At 48.3% G+C, this 27,507-nt stretch overlaps 1 protein-coding gene across 5 annotated transcripts in view; it reads left to right on the top strand.

Moving 5' to 3' along the window:
• Window positions 1–3,232: 3,232 nt before the first annotated feature.
• The window catches only part of CNKSR3 (CNKSR family member 3), a 76,731-nt gene continuing 52,456 nt past the window's right edge, over window positions 3,233–27,507 (top strand). For 2 of the 5 annotated variants that reach the window (XM_036316675.1, XM_036316676.1), the window contains exon 1: window positions 3,233–3,791. In XM_036316675.1, coding sequence (XP_036172568.1) covers window positions 3,740–3,791 — 52 coding nt within the window. In that variant the 5' untranslated portion in view covers window positions 3,233–3,739. The remainder of the gene's footprint in view (window positions 3,792–27,507) is intronic. The other 3 variants (XM_036316673.1, XM_036316677.1, XM_036316674.1) reach the window with 2 other exon arrangements.

Genomic DNA, 27,507 nt, shown 5'->3' on the forward strand with positions numbered 1-27,507 from the left:
AGGCGTTTCCTCTCACTGAAGGCTGCAGAAGAGAACACCCCATCGCCCCTGCAAAATCACAGGAGGCCTTGGATTTCTAAGGGCTGCTTGCGTGTGTTCAGAATCCTCCATGTGCCTCGTTTAGTGTCTTACAAGTAAATAGTTCATGGATTGAATACATGACCGAAACACAGGAGGAGACCCAAAGTCAGAAGAAAGCAGGAAGTTGGCAAGAGAAATCCGGGAGACCTGGGCTCTGGTGTCCCTTCTTCTACAAGGCCGGCCTGAGTTACAAAAGGATTTGTGCAGCTCCTGGGTAAGTGCCAGGAACTGTGCTAGCCATCACGGTGCCGCTGAGGAGGCCTGCTTCTGAAGAAGATGGCATAGCTGGGGTTTGGGAATGTGCACCCGGGTACAATATAACACCCTTGCCACAGATGACAACTAGCAGAGAAGAAAACTCAGCAAAGCTCTTCATCAGGGGTCCTCAAACTATGGCCCGTGGGCCACATTCCGCCCGGCGAAAACATATATCCGGCCCGCTGGGTGTTTTTGCTACCGCTGCCAGTTGCTTAGCAGCTGACTGTCTGGGGCCCGCAGTGCGCCTGTGTGGAATGTGCACCGCACTCTCCGACTCCCCTCCTTCTCTCTGTCTCTCGACCGCTGCTCTTAGTCTGGGGTGTGACTGGACGAGTCATGAGCTTGCCTGTGCAGAGCCTGCTGCTGCCTGAGGACCGAGGTAAGAACAAGTTAGGAATTTTTTTTTTTTTTTTTTTGAAGTTAGGAGGTCTATTTTTTTTTTATTTTGCAGTTAGTAGGGCCTTTTTTTTTTGAAGTTAGGAGAGCCTTTTTTTTTTTCGAAGTTAGGAGAGCCTTTTTCCAGAATGAAACACTTGAAATCTCCAACCAGATCTAGACTAACTGATGCACACTTGCATCACTTGTTACGACTAGCAGTGACAAATATGGAACCGGACATTGACCATCTCATTAGCCAAAAGCAGGCCCATAGTTCCCATTGAAATACTGGTAAGTTTGTTGATTTAACTTTACTTGTTCTTCATTTTAAATATTGTATTTGTTCCCTTTTTTTTTTTTTTACTTCAAAATAAGATATGTGCAGGGTGCATAGGAATTTGTTCATAGTTTTTTTTTTTTAAACTATAGCCCGGCCCTCCAACAGTCTGAGGGACAGTGAACTGGCCCCCTGTTTAAAAAGTTTGAGGACCCCTGCTCTAAATGATCGTTTTGTATCCACTTTAATGTCCTAAGAGTCTGCCTTTATGCCAGCAGTGACTTCGGATGTCTTCAAGTTTGCCTCTCAGCCAACAAGGCGGGCCTCCCCAAAACTTTCACAGGCTAACAGCTGTAATTAAGGTAGAAGGCTTTATTTAAAGAGTAATTAGCCTGCAGGACTGGAAGTGTAAACAGAACGCTAATTCATTTAGATAGGTAATTGGTGTTCCGGTTGGAGATCTTAGCATGGCCTTCCTCTTTAGCTATGACGTGTTTATGTCCCGAGTGCAGACAGTGTATTGACCCAATGGGATGAAATTTAGCAAACTTTTGCTTGGCTACCAGAGTTTTAGCTGTAAACTCTCCTGCAAGGAGTAATGCAAATGCGCTTGAAAACATTGTGAAAACATCAAATAAAATTCTATGGAAAAGTCATTAACACTTGACCTCTCTTCATCATTACAGGGACCATATGGCCCAACTTATTCATGTTTTTCCAAAGTAAGTATTGTTAGATCCCCTCTCATATTCAGTAATGTCTTGATTTGGAGATAAATTATGTGGTCACTTTAATCATCATCATAAAAAGACACAACATATAGTGATTGCTCTAACTAAAGATGTAATTTTTTTCCATGACAAATGTCAAAATCCTTCTCCCTACTTATTGCCATAAAGATACCTAACAATTGATGCTATTGAGTTAAAAAAATATTTTTTAAGGACAACTACTCTACCAGGAATTTTATCATTGCCTTTGCAAAGTTTCCTGGTCTGCCAATAACTCGTTAAAAAAATAAAAGTCGTTGTACTTGATAGCTGCATATCTGTGTTGTTGTGGTTTCTCAGTCCTATAGATAAATTTCATGGACGGTGGGTCTGATATTGTTTTCCTTTTTAAAATGTTTCTTCTTCCTGTTTATTGTATTTCACCACACCATTACAGCGGATGCCAGGCCTGCTGCTGGCCATCTCTTCAGCGTGTGCATCCAAACAGACCTGTATCAACAGTGCATATCACACTAATTCAACACATATTTAATGAGAGCAGTGGTTGGCACATAGGAGGCACTCACAGATATTTATTGAATGAATAAGAACCAACCACACCTTCGGGTTCGTGCTAGGTGCTACCAGCTAGGTGGTAGGAAGTGGGAGAGGAGAGAAAGCTCTGTATCAGGTAGGGTCTGCCCTCGAAGGGTTAACAGTGGCCAAGCGTAGGATGTAAATATATTAGCCACAGTTGAATGTTAGAATCATTAAGTGCCAAAGAATCTCTATGAGCAGGAGGTAGAACTCGCTGGGGCTGTAGAGGAGATATTGGGGGGTGGGGGGGGGCTTGAAGGAGGAAAGGTAAACATTACACTTTTGGATTTTCCCTCCGATCAGGGGTAGCTCTGGCCCCAGACTGAGACTCATGAATGTGGAAGGACCCTCCTCATGTCAGTCACTGAAATTGTGCGCATGCTACTTTTTTTGGGGGGTGGGGGGGTGGGGGAGGGCATAGTGGCTGACAACTTCCCTTCATCATGGATGACTAATCCAAAAGTGCATTAGCTCACTTTGCAAATATGAATATGTAATACGGCAATATATAACCAGTAGCATTCAAAGAGAAGTGAGTTGCAATGGCCACTATGTTATCCAAAATAAAAGTAAAATAATTTTACCGCAAGGCATTTCAAACAAGGAAGGCCTCATGGCAGAGCGAGAGCGATGCAAAGAGTTTAAAACGAACGGGACACGCAGACCCTCCTTTTGTTTGTTTGTTTGGAGTGTGTTGTCGCTCACACCGCGGCAGACCGTGCTGCTGCCAACAGGGCAGCGCCTCACTCGGGCTCTCGGGGTGCACGCACGTCTCCCGTGCGCCCCCAGACAAGGAAAGTTCGCTCCGGGCGTGCGCGCAGGGCTCGGAGAGGGAAAGTAACCCGAGCCGCGCGTTTCGGGCGGCCCCACCCCCGCCCACGAGTTTCGCTGGGCTCGCCCCGCCCCCCCTTTTATTCCTGGAGCGGCGACCGGAGCTGAAACTTTGTAACCCGAGCGCCGGCTCCGCTCTGCTGCGGCCCCGGAGCGGCCCGGAGGTGGCCCTGCGGCGGGAAGGCTCGCGGGCGGCGCGCGGAGCGGGACCGGGGAGCACGCCGCGCGGAGGAGGAGCCGCAGCGGGAGCCGCGGGCAGTGACCCCGGCCGTGGGCGCGGAGGACCGGCGGGGGGCGGCCGGCCCGGAGGGTCCCAGGCCGAGGAGAGGACCGGGAGCCGCCGCTGCCTGGCTCGGGCCGCGGCGGGAGGAGGCGGAGCGGCGGGACGGTGGCAGCTGGGGCCGCCGCCGCGGTGTGTCCCGTGGCCGGGGAGGGCCGCGCCGCCCAAGGAGCCGCGCTGGGGTGACCCGCTGAGCGCGGCCATGCAGCCTTGACGGGGCGCAGGGACAGCGCGGGGCGCGCCCTCCTGGTGGGACCGCGGGACCGCGGGCGCGGGCAGCCGGACTTGACCGCCGACTCCAGCCCCGCTGGGAGCGAGGATTTGGCCATGGAACCCGTGACCAAGTGGAGCCCCAAACAAGTGGTGGACTGGACGAGAGGTGAGCGGACGGGGGGCCGGGGGTCTCCAGCCACGGGGACGGGGTGGGCGGGGAGCTGGCGCCGGGGCGGGGGTGCGCAGCCCTTGGTGCCAGCGAGATGCGTGGAGAGCGCCGCGCGGTGACCGTGCGAACTTCTTTCTTCATAGGGGCCTGTGCGCCCCCAGCTCTGGCGTGGGGGTGACGGCCGTGGCAAGCCGAGGGGAGCCCTCTCTTTAAACCAGGGAGGAGCGCTGCCTGTCCCTGGAGGGTGAGCAGGCGGTGCCCCGCGTCCCCGCTGCCCGTCCCGGGGCGCGAGGCACAGGGCGCCTTTGTGTGGGTGCCTCCCCCCGGACCTCGGAAGCGCCGCTGCCCGGCGGGCGGCGGGACGGGCGGCGGGACGGGCGGCGGGAGGGTCCGCCGCTCGCCAGCCCCTGTTTGTGTCGGAGGAGAGAGGCCGGCGCCGGAGCCAGCAGCGAGGCGTGCGCGCGGCGAGCCCCCTGGAGCCGGGCTCCCCGGGACTCGGGAACTTCTGCGCCGGGACCCCGGGGGCGCTGCGTGTTTAGGCCGCAGGGAAGCCCCGGGAAGAAGAAACGTGTGTGAGCCGCCACCCTAGTTACGCGGTGTCTGGGACGAGGGGCAGCAGGGGGACGGGGTGGCGAAGGGGGTGGGACAGGGGTAGAAGCTTGGACTCCGAGCTGTCGCGCGCGTACTTTTGACTTTCCCGAGATTTCCAGGAAAAGGGGATAGAGGTTTCTCAGGCCCCTGTACTCTTCTAAGAACCGAGCTCAACCAGTATTTTCATGGGTCCCTTACGGCCCCCGCCCCCCAACTCAGCGTCTGTTTCAAGCTATTGCCCTTGGTCATGCCAGTAAGCCTGTGAGGTGGTAACCTGGTAAGACCAGGTCATCTTTCCAACCGCCTCACCGTGGCTGGGGCATCCTGAACACAGCTGGGCTGCCTCTCATTCCTCCTGCCCGCGGTAGGTGGTGGATGGAGAACACGTGGGGAGGGATGTAGGGGAGGTGTCCGTGGGGTGTCTGCCCGGTTCCTGCTTCTCTGGGAGAGGGAAAGGCTACACTCTCCCCTGAGGAGAGGTTTGTCCGGTGGCCAAGAGTACTTGGGCTCTTACTTAAAAACAAAGGTGAAAACAGCAAATACTTGTGCATTGGGTAAAAAGTAACTAGCAGGTGTCCGTGCTGGGTGCCAACATTAACTTAAAATACCCAGAGCCTGTTTTCAAACGGGGTTTGTTCCCCATCGAGCGACTCGCCCAGACTGAGTTGGTCGGTCTCTTTTACCTGTGAGTCTCTCTCTCATAGAGGCAACCGAGGAAGCTGATGATTCGGGCCGTCTTTGAACCTGAGAGCTGTTCTAGCCAACATGGTAGCCGGTAGCCACACGTGGCTGTCGAGTCCTTGAAGTGTGGCTGGGCGGAGTTGTGACATTCTGTAACTGCGAAGAGCACGTGGCCTGGGCATGTACACTGTCCTGTTAGTAGTCCTGAATCGTTATCACACGTGGAAGGGATAGTATTTTCGAAACATGGGGTTAAATCCAACGTATTCCTGAAACCAACTTCACCTGTTTATTTGTACCTTCTGAAATGGGGCGCCTGAGCCGTTCCCCAGGTGGCTGCCGTTTGTGGCTTCCATTCTACTGCACAGCACTGCTCCGCAGGAGCGGAAGGGTTACAGCTGGTCACGCTGGCTTCCCTGAGCCGCTGCCAGACTCCTTGATAATGTACAACCAGAAAAATGCCAGCAGGCACACAGGAAGATATGGAGTGAGAGCTTCACACCCTCAGGATTGGTCTTTTTTTTGGGGGGGGGTGTTCCTCTTGGGATTGGGAGAGAAGTGTACATTCACATCCTGTTGTGTTTGTTTAGCATCGAAAAGGAAGAGCACGTTTAAGTGATTTTGGAGCCCAAGATTGCTTTTATCCGGGAAAGTTTCCCGCTGACCTGACGGCGATTGTGGGTGCCTGGGTTGGATACTGATTAGGTTACATACCTGTGGTGAGCACGTGGCAGCTTTATACAGAATGCCTGTGCCCTTTTGGACCCTTAAGTACAACCTTATAGAATGACCTCCAGACTTTCTGTGTTAGAACGTAGAAAAGGTAAAAGGAGCGAGTATGTGGCGAACTCTTAGATGACAAGAGGCGACATGCTCCCAAATTGCACGGTACCTGTCTTGAATATTTCTCCTAGTCGTGACGTGAAAGTATTGGCTTTTTAATGGACTATGGATGTATGCAAACGCTTTTGCTTATAGGACTATTTTTAGCTGTCTTTGCCAACCTCTCTACTCACCCCCCCAATTTTATAAATACATGCTACTGATAAGCAGCTCTTCCTGTAGACTTTGCCACTCCTGGTATCGCATGGTTCTATGGCTGCGGTGATTCTGAGCCTGGAGAAGGCTTTGGAGTCAGAACTATCTAAGCCCCACCGTAGTCTGCAGCCTGCGCTCATATTGTCGTTAGGCAGGTACCTGCGTTAGGAAGGAGGTTGATGTCTACAGAATGAATTCAGTCGTCTGTTTTTTATGATGATTATTATTTGTACTAATCTTGGCCATACTGTCACCCATTTATCATCACAGTAGATCCTCACTAAATATTGAAATGTGTCAGGCACAGGTCCGAGCACTGTAAGGATTAGTTCATCTCCTGTGCACAGCCACTCGAGCCAGGAACTATGATTTCCATTTTGCAGTTGAGGAGACGGAGGCATCGGTTAAGTACCTTGGAGGCATCGGTTAAGTACCTTGGAGGCATCGGTTAAGTACCTTGAAGGATGTTGCGTAGCTGGGGAGTGACCGAGCGGAGTGCGACCCCAGGCGGCTTGGCTTCATGCCGTCTTCTCAGGAGGTCTGGCCAGGGGGCTCTGGCTCTTCACCTCCTGATGGCTAGGCCTTCAGCGTTCCCACGATGGGAGTTACTGATACCATGTGTTAGGAGGAGAGCTGTCCGGTGTGTGTGTGTGTGTGTGTGTGTGTGTGTGTGTGTGTGTGTGTGATCCACATATTTTGTATACGTCAGGAAAGCTAGTTGTAAATCAAAGTAATTCATAGTTCATGGCACCTTGCCTTTCAAATAATTCAGTAAAGTTCTCTTCATCATGATAATTGGAAAACGTTCCCTGAAGCATTTATTATGTGTCAGACACTGGGTGAAGTCCTTTATTTAGACTTCGTTTAATCCTCAGGAAACCCAGTGAGTTGCATGAACCGTTATGTGCCCATATTAAAGACAAGGAGAGAGAGAGAGAGAGAGAGAGAGAGAGAGAGAGAGAGAGAGAGAGAGAGAGAGAGAGAGAGAGAGAGGAGAGAGAGAGAATTCGCTAAGGACCCCATGTTTATAAGTGCCGTTGCTCTTAAGCACCCTCCTCCCCTGTCACTGCGTTGCATGGCCTGCACCGGGCAGTGGTTGAGTGGTGAGAGTGCGGGCTCTGGAATGAGATTCTGGGTTCATACCCCAGTTCCACTCCTGACCGTATGTGAGCTCTCAGTCAACCACCACTCCTTGTGTTTACTGCTTCCTCTCCTCTTTTGCCCTGTAGCCAGGTCTGCCGGAAGGTTGAGTCCTGCACTGGGGGCACCAGTCAGTGCTGAGGACATTTCCCCGCCATGTGCTCCCTCAGAGGACCCAGGACAGGACTTGGAGCTGGTCAGGAAGGGTCTTGACTAGTTGCGTGATAGATGCCTCTCGCCAATATCATGAACACGCAAAGCGTATTTTCTCAACTTTATTCTTTTTAAAAAAATGTTTTTATTGATTTAAACATTTTTATTTATTTTTAAATATATTTTTATTGATTTCAGAGAGGAAGGGAGATGGGGAGAGAAACATCAATGATGAGAGAGAATCATTGATGGGCTGCCTTCTGCACACCCCCTACTGGGGATCAAGCCCACAACCTGGGCATGTGCCATGACCTGGAATTGAACCATGACCTCCTGGTTCATAGGTCAACGCTCAACCACTGAGCCACGCTGGCCAGGCTGAGTTTTTTAGAGAGAGAGGAAGGGAAAGGGAGAGAGAGAAACATTCATGAGAGTGAAACATGGATTGGCTGCTTCCTGCATGCCCCCTCCTGATGGTGGAGCCTGCAACCCGGGCATGTGCCCTGACCTGGAATTGAACCAGCGACTGCTTGGTGAATGGGACGATGCTCATTCCACTGAGCCACACCGGCCAGGGCTCAACTTTTTTTTTTTTCTAACAGTCACTGGACTTCCAGGGAGCATAGCATTAGAACTGGCTCTCGCTGTTGACAGCGACCCATTGGGCACCTGGTCCATGACTGGTCCAGGAGGATTGCTGGAGACAGAACCGCAGGCCAGTGCATCGGCGTCTGCATGCTCACCAGATCCCGGCGGTCCGTGTGCGTTGCAGTGTGAGACACACGGCTTCAGCACGCGGCTGCGAACTCGTCTCACACTTCGTGGGCGGGTGCTCTGTCCTATCCGACATGGGCTCAATCTCTCCTGTTTAAGTTCTGCAGCGATGCTTGGCGAGGCCACTAATGAAAGCCAAGACAGTCTTCCGTGAGTGCTTACATTCATGAGCACCACCTAGCAACTGCCTCAGGCGATTCTCAGCAACCCCGTGAGATAGCTCCCCTGAGCATTCTTGCATGTTTCTTGGGATTTGAAGAGTTCTCCTCATCACTTTTTTTTTTTAAGACAGGTAGTAGGAAGGGCGTTGCGGAGTGGTCGGTGGGCTCTGGTTGACATGTGTTCTCAGGATCCTCTGTTGGCCAGTCGCTCTCTCTGGCCATCTGCCACTGCATGGTGTTCACCACACTGAGCTGACCTTGGCGGGGAGATGTCGTTGTTGATGGAAAATGACAGTGTCATTTCGGGAATAAATAACCAGGGAAGTATGGGTTGGACCGAGCCGGTGTCTCAGTTCTGTGTCCTTGGAGATTGTGAGGTGACCTCTCTGTGCTCAGGCTCCCCCGCACGCCTTGCTCCGAGTTCCCATGACTGTGTCGAGCCGTGGGGCCTCCCTTTCCCGGCTCACCTCTTCTGTGTCACGGCCTCCACGTGTGACCCTTCTAGCTCTGGGACATTCATGTTCTCTCTCAGCTTGCTTTCCAGCGTTTTCATCACCGGGGTAGCCATGCGCTGGGCTTTGATGAGTAAAGCCAGTGTGACTTACATGACACTCGCAGAGTTTCCCCGTGTTTGTTCCCATTCCGCTTCTCACAAGCCCAAGGGCTGCACAGCGAAGGCACATCTCCACTGCAGATGAGGAAACGGAGGCTTTTGGACAGTAAGCCAGGAGCTGGGCCAGACAGCAGGCTTCTGTCCTGTTGTCCGTCCAGCCCTGCTTCCTCTGGCTGAAGCGGCTGCACTCAGTTCTCGTCTAGGCACCGAGTGTGGGGAAAGGGCGGCTTCAAAGAACTCCTGACTTGTGTTTCCTGGTGAGCCCTTCAGGGTTTACACTCCTGGGACACATACCTTTTCTTAAGTTTTCTTTTTTAATTCCACAGCGTAGGCAGGGATTTTAAAAAAATTCTCTACATATTTTGGGTCTGACCTTTTTGCATTTGCGATACTGCCAGTTACTTGTTTTCATTGGAGTTGGTGGTGTTTTATTGTTACAGAATGCAACTCAGCAATGAAATGAATCATTTGACTCTAGTTGTTATTTTTATTTTGAGGGTTCTATTACAAATTTTTTGTCTGATACAGTGAACATTTCTGGTTGGTAGAACCATACACACACACACACACACACACACACACACACACGCGCGCGTGCACACACACACACAATGCATTTAACTTTCTTAAGCCACATCTGCAACTTTTATGGCCCCATTTCCTGCTTGCCTTTGATTCTTCACAGCTTCTCCACTTTACCGGCCTTGAGGGGGACTGTCAGGCACTCACAGCGAACAAAGCACAGGCTTTGAAATACAATAGAACTGGATTCAAATTCTGTATCTGGCACTAACTGGTTGGAAGCTTAGGTAAGTAAGTAAATTATCTCCTCCAAGCCTTCCTCTGTTTTCTCCTCTGTAAAACTGGACTGATGATCACCAACCCACAGGGTTTGTTAGAATTGGGAGAGGTAATATGGGGACAGCACTTTGCATAACGCAGCAGCATGTGAGTGTTACCTTTCGCAGGCTTACTAAAAATGGATGACGAGTCCATCCTCCCTTCCGTTGGTGTATGGGTGGTAAGCGAAATCAACTCCATCTTCTGCCTTCTCGTTGTTCGATACTTTCCTTGAGGACCTTAGACGAAGGTGGGGTCACAGAAAGGTTTAGTGGTAGTTCCCTCGGAAAAGGCGTGGAAGGAACACTTATGTTCATGACAGATCCCACCCTGTCGTGAAAAAAGGGTATCGGTCACTCAGATAATCCCTGAGGTCATACTGAGCCCCTGGTACTGTGCCAGGTGCAGGGGTCCAGCTGGTCCCTGCTGTAATGCGGTAGCTGGCAAACAACAATAACAATAAATAACAGCAACAACAACACCACAACGGAGCAGACGAGCAAGAAATACCAGCTGTTGACAAACTCAAAGTAGAGCAGAGACGTGAAGGCGAGTGACTGGGGACGAGGGAGACTTTTGGATGATGTCGTCAGGGGTGCCTCTCTGAGAAGGTGACGCTGAGGCACGGTGACAGGAAGGAAGTGGCCGTGGGAAAATTAGGGGGGGTGGAAGCACTGCAGGCAGAAAAGCACGTAGTGCCAAGGCCCTGAGGTGCGGATGAGCTTGGAGTGTTGGAGGAAAGGAAGTGTGGGGAGTCCTGGAGAGTAAGGAAGGTGGGTGGGGTGGTGGTGGGTTTGGAGACACACACAGAGAGTCATGTAGAGGCTTATCTCGGTCAGGGCCTTATCGTGTAGGGTCTTATCTTGGTCAGGCCTTTGCAGTTTTTCCTCTAGTTGTTTTGGAAAGCAGGGGAGTGACTTGATTCGAGTTGCATTTGGGGGCAGAAATGAATCCAGGAGCCCAGCTGGGAGGCCCTGCGGGATTCTGGAGATGGTGGTATCCTGGTGGCTCCAGCGTTTGAGAATCCAAGGTCTGGGCACAGTTGGTTCATTGATAGCTCCCCATCCCAGCAACTTTAAAATTATATTTGAAAGTGGGAGTGATCGATCGCTATATAAATATTTTCTTTCCCTGCCTGTGTTAGGAGAGCTCCCTGCGCCCCCGGCCCCCCGATTCCTCTCTGGTCATGGGAAATAGCGAGCAGCAAATCTGTCTTTTCGCATTCACATGCTTTGTTCACGTCCTTGTTCTTCGCTGGCACATTTTGCTGGGAGCTACAGTTTCCGAAGCTGTTTATTCATCTATGAATGGGGTTTTTGTGAAAGTGGACTTAGCCTAGTTTGTTTTCTTTGACATCAAGTGGCTGATTGCACAGTTTTTTTAACCTGGGGATCACAAGGGCACATGCAGTTGTGTTTATTAGAGCAAAACAGCTCCTTAGAATGCAGATCAGTCGTTCGGAAAAATGAGAAAGCTTTTCCTATATGAACACGTAAACATGTTGGAATCAAAGGAAGTGGTAGAGAGATCTGATTTTAAATATTTGGTTCCATTGACAGACTGTCAATTAAAAAAAATATTTCAGAGTGGAAAGGAGAGGGAGAGAGAGATAGAAACATCAGTGATGAGAGAAAATCATTGATTGGCTGCCTCCTGTACTCCTCCCACTGGGGATCGAGCCCACAACCCGGGCATGTGCCCTGACTGGGAATCGAACCATGACCACCTGGTTCATAGGACAACACTCAACCACTGAGCCAGGCTACCTGGGCAGACTGTCTTAATTTTGCTTTAGAAAATAGAGCCACCATACTTTCGGTCGAATAGATGGTATTTTGAGAAATTTTTAACAGGTGAGAGTTGAACACATTTTTAAACAATGCATCACTTCTCAGTAGGGGAGCATGAGGTGGCAGGGATTGACGGTAGGCAGGCTTGGGAAAACCTGGAAGTTTCCCTCTGCACACGTAGTTCCCACCCCCACCTTGTAGGTAATGTGTCCCAGCGGAAAACCCCCGTGAGTTCTCTATCAGCAAAGGCCCTGATCATCATCATCTGAGTCATGCTTTCCTGAGAGAAACCTTTTTAGTCCAAAGGAAACGTTCTATTTCCTATTCTCAGAGATTTGCAGCGGAGGGGAAATTCAGTGCTTTTGCGTTTAGGCGAGGATGTGTGCGTGCCTGCGTGTGCGCGCATCTGTCGCTCTGTGTTTCCAACTTTAACTTGTGTTCACGGAACAGTCTTTCATGTTCTCAGAGCAATTTTCTGTTATGTCTGAAGGACTGCCTGGAGTATGACCTTTGCAATAGAGGAAAACTGGTTTAATGTGGAGAGTGGACCAGACTTCCAGGGATGCAACACCTGTTAGAGTTGTCAGCACCGTCTTAACATGGATTCCAACTGGAGCCTGAAACTAACCATGAGCAGATGACACGGCTGTGAGCAGTCTTGGTGAAAGTGACTGACTACACCAAAGCCTTAAATTGTTTGTAATAAGTGCTTGAAAAAACATACACATTCCTTGCGAGGAAGACGTCTAGAGACATACGGTATGAAAGGGTTTGGTTACAAGCAGCCCTAGGCCAAGTCGGAGGATCCTCTAAAAAGCTGATTTGTAAAGAAAGGCCCTTTTTGAAGGTGGAGAAATTCTTCATTCTTTTTGGCACTGTCTGATCGGGACTCTGAATGAGCACCCCTAAGTGGAGATATGACTATTGTACCTGCCTCCTGGTATTTGTCAGATGAGATGTTCACAACACCCTTTTCCAGCCACGTACACGTGGGGCCTCCCAACATCTTGTCACTCTTGTTCTTGAACTTACTTTTTCCAGCATCAGCATCCCTGGGGACCTTAGGCATGTGAATTCCTGGGCCCCACCCCAGTCCCACAGAATCAGAAACTCTGCTGTCTCCCAAACCCTGGGGCAGGGGCCCAGGATGCTCTGTTTCACAGCGGTCGCCAACCTTTTGGACCCTATGGACCACCAGTGGCCCGCGGACCACCGGTTGGCGATCGCTGCTCCAAAGGTTTCCTTAAACCAGAGGTCGCCAACCTTTCGGACCTCATGGACCACCAGTGGCCCGCGGACCACCAGTTGGAGACCACTGCTCTAAAAGGTTTCCTTAAACCAGAGGTCGCCAGCCTTTCGGACCTCATGGACCACCAGGCAATTCTGGTGCTGGGCAAAATGTATTTACTTATTTATTTTTAAAATATATCTCTGCTGATTTCAGAGAGGAAGGGAGAGGGAGAGATAGACACATCAATGATGGGAGAGAATCCACTGATTGGCTGCCTCCAACTAGGGATGGAGCCGCAACTCCGGCACGTGCCCTGACTGGGAATCGAATTGTGACCTCCTGGCTCATAGGTCAGTGCCGAACCACTGAGCCATTCTGGCCAGGCAAAAAATGTAGAACCACTGGTCTATACCACTCACGTGAAGTGTACAAAAACAAATGGTGTGGGTCAGACTGGCCCCCATAATTCCCATCTACAGTAGGTTTTCAGCTAATATATAATGACGGGTTAGGAAGAAGTTTTCCGTAGGGATGGTGGTTGTTTCCTTCAGTGGGTGAGTTAATGCACCCAGGTCTGTAAGGGCCCTTCCATAGCGTGGGCAGGGAAGAGTTAAAGCTGCTGTCCTCAGCGGCTCCACCCCAGGCCCTGGAGTCCTTGTTGCTCTGTGAGGGCTCAGCCCCAGGAAAACACAGGAGGGGGGAGTGTTTCAGGGCTTTTTAGGTTTTGTGTGGAATTTCCAGACCTAACAGAGGAGCAGAGTGTAAACCCCTCTTCCCCATTCCACTTGGAGAGCGTGGATAATTCTCTGTCACTTAGCACTCCGGTTTTGGCTTTGAATAATGCAGGCAGATACCAAGAGAAGTGAGGGACAGAAAAAGCAGGAAAGAGAAATACCCAGGGTGGCAAGTATGTTACAGCTCCAAGTAAAAAGCTCTCTTGTCTTAGTGCATGGACAAGGAATCAGGGCAGATGGAGTTTGGGAGCTCCCTGCCCTTGACAAAGGCCAAGGGAGTCAGTCTAAAATAAAAAGAGATACTTGTAGGAGTAAAGGCTGAAGACCAGGAATGGCCCTGAGACTTGCAACAAGAGTTGCAAACTCAGATGCCTACAGGCAATGTCAGAAATTGAACTGTGGGGCATGTGAGGCAATAAGGAGTGGTGGAGACTGTGGCAAAGACAAAGACACGTTTATTGCTCAATTTCTGCTGACTATGCACCTACAGTATCTAGGTCTTCTGATTTATGTTTCAAATTAAAGCTGGAAATCTGGATTTTTATGTAACACTTACCAGTTTTTAGAAAACTGCCCATAGTTGTTTTTTTGTTTTGTTTTTATTTTTGGCATAGGAAAAACAAAATATATCTGTTGGCCAGTTCTCTCTGTGGACAGCTGTGACCAGATGTTAATTGTCCAAGTGAGAAACATACCTATAAGATGTGAATACAGTGAATTATATAGTCATTCATCAACTATTTAGTAAATCTGTTCATTACTAGGACTTCATTTTGCTACTTAACTAATTCCGTTATTTCTAAAATTGCAATATGTAATTCCATGCAGGTATTGATGAGCCAGAAATACACATCTACATTGATGAACACAGCAGACCATTGCAAGTTACTCTTCAGTGTAAAAACAGGAATTTTCAGGTGGTCCGGGAACCACAATTTGAGAGCCACTGCAGGGAGTGGGGAGGGGTGATTAGAGGCCGAAAGACCAGCTCTAGGAGGCATTTGGGGTGGACTCTCGGTGGGAGCTGAAGAGAGGCCTGAGCTACTGCAGGGGCCTTGACAAAGAGAGCAGGGAGGAAGTGCTGAGAGACGCATGGCCAGGAGCAGACCAGAAGCCTGCGCAGGTCTGAATGTGGGAGTGGTGAGATGGGGCCTAATGTCCAGGTTTTGTGCCCCTGTGCCTTAGCACGGCAGGAGCATTAAAAATGTGTTGACTTCTGAGAGGAGCTGCTTTGTGGGTTCAAGAGTGGGCACACCTTAACGATACTAAACCTCAGAAGCCATTCTAGTGGGGAGACGATACATCTTGCATGGTCCCAACATCTTGCCTGTTTTAAACACTTAAAAAAAACAGGTTTTTTTTAGCAAGTGCCCTCTCTCATTGCAGCACTAGAATAGTCTCATGTTAATGAAGTGTAAATATCATGCAGTTTCGCACATGAAATGTGTTAGAATAGGATAGTGTTAGCTGAGATTCAGGTCCTCAACCCTTGGGTGTGAAATGATGCAATATACATGAATATGACACCCAGACACTTTTCTGTACAGCGCTTTCTAAGCCATTGAACACAGAGTAAATGAGAGAGGATTAGGGCAGCCTTTCATGGGGACAGAAAATCAGTGTTACAAATGCAAACTGCATCCCGGAGTCATCGCCGAAGTCTTAGCGGATGAGCAGTCTGGCTGCGATTGCTATGTGGGTGGGTGAACCGGTCCCTGAGATTAGTGCCTCCTTTGGGTTCCAAAGCGAGTAGAAGGCCTGACCAGAATAGCGCCAAGGTGGGTAGGGCTCTTTAAGGGCCTGACAGGACAGGGAGGGGTGGCAGGTGCTTTCTCAGCAGGCATGATATGGCCCGTTCCCTTATTCATCACTGGCCCAACCAACCCTTAGAGATAGATGCGATTTCTTCTGTGATTTCCGCCAGGCAAAGTTAACCTGATTCTTTAATAGTAACAAGACTCTTTATTCAATAGCATCAGCTATAAAGTGGTAGCTTATTTTTCTTTAAAAAATCTTTCCCGGTGCTCTGCATGGCAACATTTCCATGAAGACTAGCTAATTTCTCATCTCTGGTTTCTAAATGAATACCAGTTCCATGTGCCTGGCATTCTGGAATAATGCTACCCGTCTTTCCCATACATTCTAGCCCTGCAAATGAGGTTTTCAATGACATGCTGTGCCACTGGGATTCATTAGGGGAAATATACTCTAACTGGGGCCCGGTGCACAAAGTTTGTGCAAGGGTAGGGTCCCTAGGCCTGGCTGGCAGTCAGGGCCGATCTGTGGGGCAACTGGTGGGGCTATTGGGGTCGGGGGGGGGAACTGGTGGGGCAACTGGTGGGGCTATTGGGGTCGGGGGGGGGGAACTGGCACCCGCCTTGGCTGGCCTGGGGCCTGTGGGCTGGGGGCAACTCCTGCATTGAGCGTCTGCCCCCTGGTGGTCAGTGCACGTCATAGCAACCAGTCGTTCTGCCCGATTTGCATATTGGGCTTTTATGATACAGGATTCTTTACACCCTCCATCTGTTACATAGAGTGACTCATTAACTGGCACTTTTACCAAGTCCGGGGAGGCTGAGAGTCACCGTGCATTCACTCAGCAGGTATTTATTGAGTGCCTACGGTGGACGGCACTGTGCCAAGAGCTGAGGAAACAGCAGAGAGTGAAACAGGCAAGAGCTCCTGTCTTTCCAGAGCTGATACTCTAATGCAGTGGTTGGCAAACTGCGGCTCGCGAGCCACATGCGGCTCTTTGGCCCCTTCAGTGTGGCTCTTCCACAAAATACCGACTTCTGCACATGGGCCTGCGCATGGGCCACGAAGTTTCAATCACACTGTATGTGCACTGTATTTTGTGGAAGAGCCACACTGAAGGGGCCAAAGAGCCGCATGTGGCTCACGAGCCGTGGTTTGCCGACCATGGCTCTAGTGGGGTGGACGACAACAAGCAGAATTCTTAGGACAAAGAAAGGCTATTTGCTGTGGGAAGGGCCAGAGTGGACACAGAGGGAGTGGGGTGCAGTATGACCAGGGTGGCCGGGGAAGGGTTTCAGTGGGCAGTGCAGCTGTCACGTGGAAGAATGTCCGTGGCAGAGGGAAGAGCAGGTGCAGATATCCTGAAACAGGTGAGTGCCTGACACGTTAGAGGAGCAAGGAGGCCAGGGTGGCTGGAGCCGAGTGAGCAGAAAGGAAGAGCAGCAGGAGAAGAAAGAGAGGAAGACGAGAGGGGAGACCAGAGGGTGCAGAGCCTCAGGGAGCATCCCTTCTATATATTTGGTGTTTCGGGGGAGCTGTTGGAGGGTTTTGAGCCAAGGAGTGATATCAGATTTACATTGTAAGATTACAGTGGTGGCTGTATTGAGAGGACTGAGGGGGCAAAACTGGAAGCAGGGAGCCAGTTAAGACTTATGGATGAAGATGTGCAAATTGGCCCTAACCGATTTGGCTCAATGGATAGAGCTTCGGCCTGCGGACTGAAGGGTCCCAGGTTCGATTTCGGTCAGGGGCATGTACCTTGGTTGTGGGCACATCCCCAGGGGGATGTGCAAAAGGCAGCTGATTGATGTTTCTCTCTCATCGATGTTTCTAACTCTCTAGCCCTCTCCCCTCTTCTCTGTAAAAAATCAATAAAATTATTAAAAAAAAATGTGCAAATTGCCATTTATAAAAACAGGCACAGAGATGTAAAGTACAGAATAGGGAACATAGTCAATGAAATTATAACAACTATGCATGGTGCCAGGTGGGTACTGGAAATATTGTGATCACTTCTTAAATTATACAAATGTCTAATCTCTATGTTGTTCACCGGAAACTAATGTAATATTGTTTGTCAACTAGTTGAAAAATAAACAAATTATTAAAATAAGTTGGAAAACAAATAGATGCTATGGCGATGATGCTTGGACCAGGTGGTAGCCATGGCCACTGCCAGAGGTGCTGTGTGCTGGGTATTTGGAAAGGCCAATCGGGTGAGCGTGGGGACTGGGGACTGGTGTGAGAGGAATCCCATAACGTTTTGGTCTGGAGTTGGAAGGATTGGTCTGCGGAGAGGTGGAAGTGTGCGGGAGGAGGAAGTTAAGGGAATATTGAAGTTTAAATTTGCAACGCCTGGTAGTCCGCCCAGTGAGGTAGGTTGTTGGATATATGAGTCTGGATTAATGGAGGAGGTTGGGACCAGGTAGAAATTGGGTGGCCATTGGGGTATGCCTGGTGTTGAATCTTTGAGACTGGGTGATGCCACCCAATGAGGGGCGCAGGGAGACAGGAAATGTGGGCGGTCCCACCTTTAGAAGTCTGGGAGGTGAGCAAGCAGCAGAGACTGCTGTGAAGTTGCTTCCATGAGCAGAAGGAAACCAGCGAGGGCGGTGTCCTGGGGCCAGGGAGGAAGTGTCCCCAGAAGGAGGGAGGTCGGCTGGGCCATACTGCTGTTCGGCCGGAAGGGGAGGGCTGGGAATTGATCATAGTATTTAGCGGGGTGGAAGATATTGATGAACTCGACAGGGTAGTTTTGGTGGGTTGAAGGGGGCAAAGTCTGAGTCGATTCAAGGGCAAATGGGAGAAGGGGAATCGATGTCCCAGGAGACCACCCAATGTCAGAGCGCCTTCGAGAATGAGCACAGTGGTTTCATTCTGAGTAGGTCATGTACTGAATGCATTCTATTTTAATTCTTTAAAACCTGTAGCCAACTGTTGGAACTGATAACAGGTTGGTAATTCTGTATTTGATAATCGGGACATGTTACACGCTCCCTGCACTGCAGGTTACGCAATCTCTTACTTTATACTAACAAAGCCATCCGTTTAGTGAATGGCTACACACTGATCGCTTCTCTCTCTCTCTCTTGACTCCATTTTTTGGAAATGAGTATAAACAGATTTCTACGAGTTCTGTGTTATTCCATACTTGACCCATTTAGGTAGAAAAGCTTTGTTCTGCCTGGGTCCAAAACCTTGGAAGAATTCCTTGGTGCTGTTGGTTTACTTTCTTTGAAAGATTTACCTGAAATATTTAGAGTGCCATGAAATCACATATACATAATGTCTGTGGTAGCCCAGAGGTGGAAGCCAGTTGTTAGCAGGAAAGTTGGTGCAAATAGAGATAAACCAATCAACTCTAAATATTAGTCATCAAAAGGTATTTGTTGAGCACCTATCATTTGTAATGTCTCTTCCAGGTGCAGTGCACGGAAGGGTCCCTGTGCCTTCTCTCCAGTGGAGTGCACCGACAAGGCCACAATCATTTAAGCTACGGGCATCCTCAGAGTGCAGAGGAGGAGTATTTGACTCAGATTTGAATGAACGCAGCATGGAGGGCTTCTTGAAGGAAGTGCCATCCAAATTGAGACCTGTAGGATGAGCAGGAGATAGTCAGATGTAGAGTGAGGGAAAGAAAATATTTGTCAGGCCCTAGCTGGTTTGGCTCAGTGGATAGAGCGTCGGCCTGCAATCTGAAAGGTCCCAGGTTCGATTCAGGTCAAGGGCACATGCCCGGGTTGTGAGCTCGATCCCCAGTGGGGGATTTGCAGGAGGCAGCCGATGCATGATTCTCTCTCATCATGGAGGTTTCTATCTCTCTCTCCCTCTTCCTTCCTCTCTGAAATCAGTAAAAATATAAAACAAAAAAACAATTGATTGGAAAAAAAATAAAATATTTGTCAGAAAACTGGCAGGCAAGGGAGAGCATGGCATTTAGGAGCAACCGAACAAACTCGATTGTGCTAAATCTGCCGTGAGGTGAAGTGAGCAGAGAGGAGGCTAGGGGAGTGGGGAGTGGGGAGGCCAGAGTGCCTCTCTTTATGGAACATTGCACTATCCTGGGTTTTAGACCCCGAGTGAACTAGTCACTCTGAGGCAGGGGCAGCTCTGAATCTCAAGGAGGCGTGTCAGTTAGACTCTGCAAAAGTTAACCTGACTTCCTGAGTATTTGTTTCCTTTGATCTGTGACATGTGACACTGATTGGACTTCCCGCATCAGGAAACATAAAAACTTCATTAAAGAAAGAAGGAACTACTGAAACATGGACTTGAGTCCAAAAGGAGAGGGGAGTTGGGGCTGCCTGGCAGTGGGGGAGGGTGTGGGCAGTGAGGGATGGAGAGGAACAGCCTGGGACAGAGGAAGGGAGTGCTGCGGGGTGTGCCTGGAGGTCACACCTTGAGCTGTGGGTGTTGTGTGTGTTCTATCACCTGTAATCTGCAGCCGGTGGCTGATTAATGATTAATCACCGTTTCTAGCTCAGCTATAATGTTGTCTTTATGTGCCGAGAGCCTTCGCTCAGTGGGGTGAGCCAGAGTGTAGCATCGCATGTGTACAAATGTACTCCTTAGAAGCGGGCAGAAATACCATGCAAGGGTTAGGAAGGCTCCCCCAGCCCCAACTTCTCATGGATGCTCAAGCTTGTAAGACATTCCCCCCCCCCCCCCCCCCCCCCCCCACACCTTTTGCGCTTTTAGCTTGGTGCAATTCACACTCAGTTTCTGAAAACACATGGCATTTTAGACCCAGGCCCAGATGAATCATACTGGCTCTACCAGCTCCAGAAAGCAGCCACGTGGACACTTACTTCTGAGGTCCTGAACTCGGAAAGAACACACAGATTATACTTAAAACTAATGGGCTTGATTGTGGTCGGATGGGAACCAGCGAGCTCCGCACCCCCTCTGCAGGGCGGGGCTGCCCTCTCCCTCCCTTGCATTGTTTCCCAGCCTGTGGTGGGTGGGGGACTTTGCCACATCATTCCCGGCTTAAACACACACTCGGGCTGGGAAAGCTTCTCTCCCTAGCAGCCAAATTACAGCTCCCTGCAATGTGGCATCTAGAATACTTGAACAAGGGAGAATTTCAGTTTTTAATAATTACCATTTAAAAAACATCAGCCAGTTTTTCTTTCCTCATGCGCCCCCTCCATCACCCCAATAATTTGGGAGTATGTGATCCCTTGGGGGACATTTATAGCGATTACTTTAATCAATTGAACATCCTTCTCTGTGTATTAGAGCAACTTAAAATTCTGTTTTATAATTTCTTTTTGCACCAGTGGGCTTGTTTCACACCCCGAGGGTGCTTTCATTTACCTTCATCTTTTCTTAAAAAAAGCACCAGAAGGGATACTGCGAAAATATTGTTTTAAGATAGCATGCACATTGGTGTCTTTTTTTTTTTTTTTTACTATTTTCTGATTCTAAAATTCACTTTAACTTGAGATCAAATGTCGTGGTCCAGTTCTGCTATAGAGATTCTATCCCCTAAAATCATGTTCTAATGATTCCAACAGCAACAGATCATTGTCTAAGACTAGTACACAGGGAAAAAGAAGCATAAATGCCTATTAAGCAATCTTAGGAATTCTGGGAGAAGTCTAAGGATCCAAGAAAAATCCATCTTATTAAATGCAATTGTGGTAGACTTCCTGGAAGTGATAGAAGCAGGGAACCCAATCGTTCACAATGACTTTAATTGTCGTGAGCAGATCTGAAAACAATTTTGTGGGTTAAGGTAGGTGACTGTCATCTCTGGAGATAACCATGTAACTGTAATGTTATAAAAAACATTATAAAGCTATTTTTTTCTTATAAAAGCAGACTGTGTACTGTAGAACTTATGGCTGTAATTGTTGGTTTCATTTGCTTTTTACAAATCCAAAGTTATAATGAAAGTGACATATTGCCATGAGATGTAAGGAATAGAGCTCTTTTTTTGTTGTTCCATGTAAACTTTTTAAAAAATCTCTTTTTAAAAAGAGCGTTTTCATCCCATAGCCAAATGATAGGGTGAACATTTGCATTTGAGGTGGCCGGGGATGGTATCTGTGTATCTACTCAAATTAGGTTCGGGCTGTGCAATAAAGTAACGCTTGGTAGGCAGGGTTCTCAGGGGAATGTGTCTGCTCTGATGAAGGGAGGAGCATACCCTTGTAGTTAATTGCCCGGATGGAGGATAACTGTTTTACTCTTAAGGATTTTGCCTGGGAAAAATATGTATTCATGCATTCATAACCTCTCTCTCCCTCTCTCCCCCCCTTTGTCTCTCAGTTGTATACTCTGTGTTTGTGTGTGGGCCATTCCTCATTCTGTTTATGTTTAAATATATTTTTATTGATTTCAGAGAGGAAGGAAGAGGAAGAGAGAGACAGAAACATCAATGATGAGAGAGAATCATTGATTGGCTGTCTTCTGCACGCCCCCTACTGGGGATTGAGCCTACAACCTGGGCAGGTGCCCTGACTGGGAATTGAATTGGTGACCTCCTGGTTCATAGGTTGACGCTTTGACCACTGAGCTGTGCCGGCCGGGCCCATTCCTCATTCTAAACATTTGTGGCCACTGTAGTATAGACGGTGGTTAAGACCAGGGTTGTTGCCTAAGTTTGGATTCTTTGTCATCTTTATAGATGTGTGATGTTGACCAATATGTGTGCATTGTTTAGTCAACTAGCTTATTTCCAAATTTGGGGTCATACTAGTACTAAACCTTTAGGGTTTATGTTGAGGGTAAAAGTGAGAGAATTCTGGTGAAATATTGACCACAATACGTGTCAGTGCTTAGGAAAACTCTAGCTATTGTTTTGTTGCATAGACTACAGGAATATCATGGGAGAGAAAATTCACATTTCCTACAGAATAGTTTCAAATTAAACGAAGATACCCTGCCCTTTACAATTGGTAAATTACAAGTTGGTGAGAAGAATGGTAAAGAGAAGATTGGGTCGTACTCCCCTTTGGGGAGTGTGCTGATATCAGTGACTTTGAAAAGAGATGCCAATTCCATCTCTTAAACTTCAAGATGCAGATGATTTCTTAAATCGCTCTCCCTGGTTCTTCCCCTCAGGTAGTGTTCGGATTCTTGACAGATGCTAGTAGTTATCTGTAAAGTCAAGAGGAAGGTTGTCACCAACTCAGGCTCTTTAAGGTCATATTTCTTGTTTTATCACGATTAATTTTTCACGACTTACTGCATATCCTGCCTCCCTGACGGTGGCTGTTGATAACGAGTGAGTGTGGCAGGCAGGCGTCCTTGGGCGTGTCCACGGTGTAGCACATATTCCACTGACTAATAGTCCCCTGTCATCATCTGGCCCGCAGCCCCACACGGAAGGCGCTCCTTCTCGCCAAGCCCAATTAAGGAAACCCACTTGGTTTCTTCTTGGAGCCAAGAAGTTCTTTCGTAAGATCTGCTTCTGTACGGACTGTGGGAATGGCTCTCAGAACGGGGATTATTTCTGTGCTTTAGTTACCAGATGGCTTCCCTCAGTTTCAAAATCTCAGAATGTCGCAAACTTCTCAAAGGACTTTGAGGCGACAGGTGCAAAGGGGAGAAAGAATGGTCCCCACTGGTCTTGAAGAGGCACCTGTGCAGGCTGGCACCTGTGCAGGTGGGCACCTGGACTGATTTGAAACCTGCTGTCAGTGCTCACGGTGGACCGGGGTTATGAGCAAGACTCACACCTGCTGTTTGCTTTGGGAGGAGTAGGGAGTTACAGAAGACGCTTAAGGATTTACCTGGTTTGCTTTTCTATAGATGGAATAGACTATGAGGCACCTTTGCATCGCGGACGGAGGTTTGGGGACGTTTGTGCACCTTAGTCGGTGTGTGCCTGCTTCCTGAACAGGATTGCGGCAGTGACTGGTATAGAGGAGTTGCCTTAAAACTGGCTAGATCTGTGTTAGCCAAAGAGCACCATTTCTCCCTTGAGAAACTTTCTTCTAGATCAGTGATTTCCAACCTTTCTCATCGCATGGCGCACGTAAACTAATTTCTGAAATTTTGCAGCACACCAAAAAAAGGTACTAGTTTCTGTCGATCTGACAAACAAAAAGGTGTAATTTGGGTTCATTCACACTGGGTGGTTATTGTTGTGTTGGCTGTTGTCATTTTTTTATTTGACAGCCTAAGGGGAAGGAGGTCAGTGCCCCTGACTAAATAACTAGTCAGGTAGTGCTTTTATTTTATCTTCACCGAGAATATGTTTATTGATTTTAGAGAGAGAGGAAGGGAAAGAGAGAGAGAGAGAAACATTGGTCATTTGCCTCTGGTATGTGCCCTGACCAGGGATGTAACCCAAAACTTAGGTATATGCCCCGGCCAGGAATTGAACTGGCAACCTTTTGGTGTACAGGACGATGCTCCAATGAACTGCGCCACCTGGCCAGGGTACATTACATGTTTTAAAAATTCTTGTGGCACAACCGTGTGCTGTGACACACCGATTGAAAAAATCTCTGTTCTAGATCAACATCCAACTTAATATATTTGCCTAGTTATTTTATGTTTATGTCCTTAAAAAATACATGTATTTGTAAGCTATCTATACCTTCCCCTCAACAGTATTATGGCTTTAGAACTCTGTGTAGATCCGTAATGAATAGTTTAATGCACAGTAATTCTAGATGCTATTAATTTCCAAACTTGTACACGGAATTTAAAAGCTGCAAAAATCCATGGAAACTTCCATAGGAGGGAGTTAATAGCCAAGCTAATTGGCGGTTCTGTCTTCCGTGGAACTGGCCATTGAGCTTTCTAAGAAAATAGGGCTGATGAGTCAAGCTAACCGCCCCCCTGCAGGGCCTGAAACAGCCAGGCCAGGGGCAGCCACCAGGCCCGGTGGCTGATTTACGGTCTGTTTGCAGGCCTGGAAGAGCCAGGGTTTGCTCTCCAGGTCCTTGGCTGCTCAGATTTGCAACAGGGGCCTTTGCCTCAATTCAGATAACAGCAGTTTATTTTCATTTTCATACTTTTCCTCATTTTATTTGGGGGAAGGTATAGGGGGAAATCATGTTAGGTTTGAGGTCAGGGAGACCAGGAGGATCCTCATAGTAAAGAACTGTTAGGTCTTCGGTGGTGCTAAGGTGCTAATCCTGTTTAGTTTTGTGAACCGGAAGATGGCCTGCATTTTAGGAAAATGGGGTTATTTCTTGTCCTCTCCTGGGACTGTGGTTCCAGCGCTGTGAGTTCCATGATTTTTTCCTCGCTAACTAGAACTTTGAGGGTTGGTGATAACCCTGGATCATAAAGTCCCAGTACGTATGCTTTTGCATGAATACATTGTTCCATTTTATAAAGAAACTGGCCCAGAGATCCTCCTGGCTGAGACGTAGTGGCAGGAGCTAGACTGGAACTGAATTCGCCAGATTCCTAGTTCCTAATGATTCTGATCATCCTATTTTCCCAACCTCACCCTCATGGCCCCCACCTCGAAATCCTATATGATTTACGGCCTTGTAGGTCCCACCCACCAGCAGTAGCATGGGCACCCAGATCCATAATTCTGTTAACTGTCGATGTACTAGACGCGGTGTCGGCTTTTGTGGGTCTGGTGATCAGGAGCCCTCAGTCTAGCAGGGAGATGCCAACATGAATTATTAGACAACAGGGTGTGGCACATTCCATAACGGACATGTCTGCAGGTCCAGGAGGTGTTCAGAGGAGCACAGAATGCCATATGGTGTGTGTGTGTGTGTGTGTGTGTGTGTGTGTGTAGCTCAGGGTTAGTTGTGTGAGGATGGTGTTAAAGGATAAAGAACTGGGTTGAGGGTGGGGCCTTCTAGGTGAAGAGATTTAGGAAACCCAGCAGTCCACTGGCAGGGCTGGAGGGGAAGTTGGTAATGGGATCACGGCCAGTGGCAGACATCACTAGGTTGTATTCACATTGTCCACCCTCCCCAGCCTTCTTCAGATGGGAAGAGGCTTCCCAAGTTCACCTGCAATCCTCTATTTTCTTGTTGGGCTAATGTGAAAAGCCTTTGACTGTGAGGGCTGGTGTCATGATGAGTGTGTGTGTCAGGTGCCCGGAGGCTCCGTGGCTGAGATGGGATCGGAGAAGAAGGTTCAGGAATCATGCTTTGCCTGGAGCTCAGACACCTAGAGGCAGAGGTCCTGTCTGGAGCCTTCCTGCCCTCCCAGGAGGCCGTGGGGGTGAAGGTGTGGATGCAGGTTTGCAGGTTCAGCTTCCGGAACCAGACAGAACTTCCCTTCAGTGTTCTCGGCCTTGGAGGAAACAGATAAGGAATGATAGGAAGCAGCTGCCTGTCACGTGGCCGGCAGAAATGCAGCCTCATGGTGCAGTTTGCTCATCTCAGGAATATGAATGGAAAGTCCTCACTGATTAAACCTCTGGGGGCCCTGATTTTACTTTTATTTGTGCAGTAATACAGACTTTATTTTTAAAATATTTAACCATTATAACTCTAAATAATTTTAAAAAATATCTAATTTTCTCCTCCCTGGTGAACCCTTCTCGTTTTTCAGAGTTGGGTGTGAGCACCTAACAGAACCCTTCCTAGGCATTTGCAGAAATGTTTATACATATTCATGTTTAATTATTTCCATTGCTATAAATGGACTTAGGCATAGTTTGAACCTGATCCATAGTTCTTTATTTTGCATTTAATACCATCTTAAAGACCTTTCCACCTCACTCCATTTAGTTAAACCTTGAACATTTTAGAAGTGATTTTTAGATAATGAAACTTAAGTAACTTTATCAGTACTTTAGGAGTGGTTATATGAATCCAAGTGCCTCTAAGAACAGGAACGGGTCCGGCCCGCCCACATTGGTGCTGAGCGCAGACGGGGGCTGCTTTATGGCAGGCTGGCTGGCACCTGGACTGATCTCTTGCTCGGAGAGTTTATTACTCAGTTCTGCTTCGACAAATATTTAGCCTTTTCTTATGCCAGGATCATATCAAAGTGAGAGGTGGTACCATATACAATCGTGAGAGCTGTGAATGTGGGACTTGTATCTTTCTCCAAAGCTTTCTTCGTAATTTTGCAAACCCAGGAGAGGTTGATCAATTTTTGACCCAAAGGAATTTTTATGCTGGGAAGTGGGACCCAGAATTGATAAGGGAAACCCTTTGGGAGAGGAAATGGGTCAGGTCAATGCTTTGATGATATCAATGGCCTACTGACATCATAGGAAGCATTTGATGACAACTTGGTAAAATTATCTTGTACATTTGAGTTTGCCAGACCCCTGCAGCCCATGGCATTGGGGGCGGCTCCCCGAAGGGCAATAGCAATTGTCGCAGGAGCAGCGGTCGCTGCTGGAATGCTGTCATCATGACCTCAGTGCTTGTTGTTTAGACAAAGGGGGAAGGCGCCTTCACAGCTTGACAATATGCCAGCCACCTGCTGCCATTCTTTTTCTTCAGTGCTTTCAAAGCCAGCGGAGCCTGGTCTTCAGTTCACTTTTAAAAATAACACAGGATGGCTCAGTGGTCGAGCGTCGACCTATGAACTAGCAAGTCACAGTTTGATTCCTGGTCCGGGCGCAGACCCTGGTTGCTGGCTCGATCCCCAATGTGGGCTCGTGTGCAGGAGGCAGCCGATCAATGAGTCTTCCTCATCATTGATGTTTCTATCTCTCTCTGAAATCAGTATCCCTTCCTCTCTGAAATGAATAAAAATATATTAAAAAAGTAACGCAGGCATGCATACAATTATAAAAGCTTAAAATGATGTAATTATGAAGGACACATGGCAACATGGGCTGGTTTTCCTAATCTCCATTCCTGAAGGCAACGCATTTCTTATATTCCAATTGCCAGCTGCTGCCTTGAAGAGGGACATTCCAGAGGGCAGGTGGACGTTCATGGTTAATTATTTAGGTCTCTTACTGGAACTAACTCTTATCAAATAAACATTAGAAGGACCTTCAAATTTCAGGAGGATGTGGGCCTAGGTCACGGCCTTCTGAAGAAATCATACTCTCTAGACATGATGGCACATACCCATTTCATCGCTGTAACCTGAGTCTCAAGGAAACGGGGGCTTTGTGGGACATAAGGAGTTAAGAACATGGTGTATCTTCTGGGGGATGTGAAATTGCTATTTACAGTTTAGGAGTTCCACCTCTTAGACCAGTGGTTCTCAACCTTCCTAATGCCACGGCCCTTTAATACAGTTCCTCATGTTGTGGTGACCCCCAATTTCATTGTTACAAATTGAACATAATTAAAGCATAATGATTA

This window comes from Myotis myotis, unplaced genomic scaffold (assembly GCF_014108235.1).
Source record: "Myotis myotis isolate mMyoMyo1 unplaced genomic scaffold, mMyoMyo1.p scaffold_m19_p_7, whole genome shotgun sequence".
In the NCBI taxonomy this organism is placed as follows: domain Eukaryota; kingdom Metazoa; phylum Chordata; class Mammalia; order Chiroptera; family Vespertilionidae; genus Myotis; species Myotis myotis.